Source organism: Nannospalax galili, unplaced genomic scaffold (assembly GCF_000622305.1).
Source record: "Nannospalax galili isolate Female #2095 unplaced genomic scaffold, S.galili_v1.0 scaffold100, whole genome shotgun sequence".
Lineage (NCBI taxonomy): Eukaryota > Metazoa > Chordata > Mammalia > Rodentia > Spalacidae > Nannospalax > Nannospalax galili.
The window spans coordinates 4491795-4494261 of record NW_008352891.1 but is presented as its reverse complement, the minus strand read 5'-3'; the positions used below and the strand labels follow the sequence as shown (position 1 = coordinate 4494261).

The 2467-nt window shown below is 51.5% G+C and overlaps 1 protein-coding gene across 3 annotated transcripts in view; it reads left to right on the top strand.

Moving 5' to 3' along the window:
* The first annotated feature begins 2199 nt into the window (after positions 1-2199).
* Positions 2200-2467, top strand: part of Slc66a3 (solute carrier family 66 member 3) — a 16563-nt gene continuing 16295 nt past the window's right edge. For 2 of the 3 annotated variants that reach the window (XM_029554576.1, XM_017802470.2), the window contains exon 1: positions 2200-2429. In XM_029554576.1, coding sequence (XP_029410436.1) covers positions 2287-2429 — 143 coding nt within the window. In that variant the 5' untranslated portion in view covers positions 2200-2286. The remainder of the gene's footprint in view (positions 2430-2467) is intronic. The other variant, XM_029554577.1, reaches the window with a different exon arrangement.

The following is a 2467-nucleotide window of genomic DNA, read 5'->3' as shown; positions in this document are numbered from 1 at the left end:
TCTGAGGTAAGAGTTCATATAGTCCAGCCTGATCTCAAACTTGTTATGTAGCTGAGGATGACTGTGCTGGATAGCTTTACTTTCTTTTTGATACACCTGGGTTGAGGGGGCCTCAATTGGGGAATTGCCTCCATAGGACTGGCCTGTGGCCATGTCTGTGGGGCATCTTGATTGTTGAAGAGGGCCCAGCCCACCATGGGTGGTGCCACTCCTGGGCAGGTGGGCCTGTGTTGCATAAGAAAGCAGGCTGAGCAGGGGCCAGGGGAGCAAGCCAGTAAGCAGAGTTCTTCCTTGGCCTGTGCTCCAGCTCCTGCCTCCAGGTTCCTGCCCTGAGTTCCTACCTGGGGCTCCCTGATGAACTGTGACCCTGGAGATGTAAGCTGAATAAACCCTTTCCTCCCCAAGTTAGTATTGATCAGAGTGTTTTGTCACAGCAATGGAGAAACAAACTAGAACAATGACCCTGAACTTATTTTTTTAAATGATCTCATGTAGCCCAGGCTGACTTCCAACTTGCTAACCTTAAACTTCTGCTCCTCGTGTCTGTACCTCCAGAGTTCAGCTATTACAGGCTACAGGCATGTTTATTGAAGCTTGAACCCCAGACCTCATGTATGCTAAGAAACTGTACTCTACCGAGTTACATCCTCAGCTCCCAACCTTGAACTTTCCTGATCCTTCTGCCCCTGTCTACCCTCTGGAGTGTGCCACCACACCCAATCGATGTGGTGCTGAGAAATCAAACTCAAGAGTTTTGTGCATGCTAGGCAAGGACCCTACCAACTGAGCTATATTGCAGTCCATTTCCCATATTTTGAAATGAAGGAGCTATAAAGAAGTGTTTTCCAAGGTCATATGACCTGAAAAGCCAAGGCTGGGAGGATGCCATGCCCTCATGCCCCCACATCCTTGACTTTACATAAAGTCAATATGAGAAGTTTCCAAGCTGGCCAGAAATCCTCTCCCTCCAGCCTGGACTCAACAGCTGACCTCCAGAGCAGCAACTTCAGGGATCTCTGGCTGTGGTCAAGGTCTAAGGTTGACCACATTGTTAAGGTTCAGATAGCCCCACCTCCTCACCAACCGGGCCTCGCAGCCCCTGAGAAAAGAGAACTGAGTTGATAAGCACCCTGGTCTTTGAAGTTAAGAGAAGCAGACTTTTCTCCACTGTTTGGCCAACACAGCAGGCTTCCCCTTTGATCTCTAAAGGGGGCAGGTTTTAACAGTCCCACTCCCCCAACTTGAAAAAAACAATCTTCCTGCCTTTTGCACCCCCCCTAGAAGCCCCCACCCCTTACAAAGTCCCCAGCTCACCACCCGGGCAGACCTTTTCCCAGCCCAGAAGGGAATCTGTCCCGTGTGTTCCTTTGCTAATAAACTCTATTCTGATGGAGTTTTATCTGTGTCCTGGTGCTTTCTCCCCATCAACCCTATTTGTTATATGATTATTTTATCCATCAGCCTGTTTCAACAAAACACAACACAGGAAAACAAGCTCCAGGTTTAGGAGGCAAGCTCACTAACAGGATCAGCTTCCCGCAGAAAAGTCTTCCACAGCTGAAGGGCTAGGTCTGTGGGCTCGAAAGAACCAGAGGTGCAGGTCTCACAGGCCCTGAGGAGTGACCTCCGGCACCTATGGACCCGAAAGATCAGGAGAACCGCGACTAGGACTTTAAAAGTTACACTTTCTGGGCTGGAGAGATGACTTAGAGATTAAGAGCACTTGCTCTTGCAGAGGTTAGGTTCCCAGCACCCACATGGTGGCTCAAAACTGTGTCTAACTTTAGTTGGGGGGCCGGGGGTTGACGCTCTTTTCTGACTTCCGTAGGCACCTGCACGCACGTGGTTTACCTACATACATGCAAACACTCAAACATAAAGTAAAAATAAATACTTAAATAGGTTTCTCCTTAAAAATATATAAAAGTTTTAATTTCTGAAATGCTTAAAGAAAAAGCATAACTCTTGTAGAGTGGAAAATCCAAACTGAATGGTCCACCCCAAGAGGGGTGTCCTTAGGCCCCGTGCCCAACCAGCCCCTGGGAAGCTGGCGGGTCTGGGCGTTTCCCAGCCTCCCAGCTCACCACTGGTGGGTGGAACGCGGAAAAATGAATCAGCATCTGGAGGAGCAGGGCGGGGCAGGACTAGCTACCGCCCCTAGGCGGCGTAGAGCCGGCCTGCAGAGCAGATGAGGGCGTGGCCAGGCGGGCGGGAAGGCGGAAGGACTGAATACAGTGCACAGCGAGTTCTCCTCGCTTCTGCATCTCGCGCGCTCCGGGCCGCAGCATGGAGGCTGGACTCTTATGGTTTTGCAACTGGAGCACGCTGGCCGTGTGCGCCGCGCTCAAGCTGCCGCAGATCTACGCGCAGCTGGCGGCTCGCAGCGCTCGGGGCATCAGCCTCCCGAGTTTACTTCTGGAGGTGGCGGGGTAAGATGCCGGGTGGTCTGGAAGGAGCTGGGGCGGGT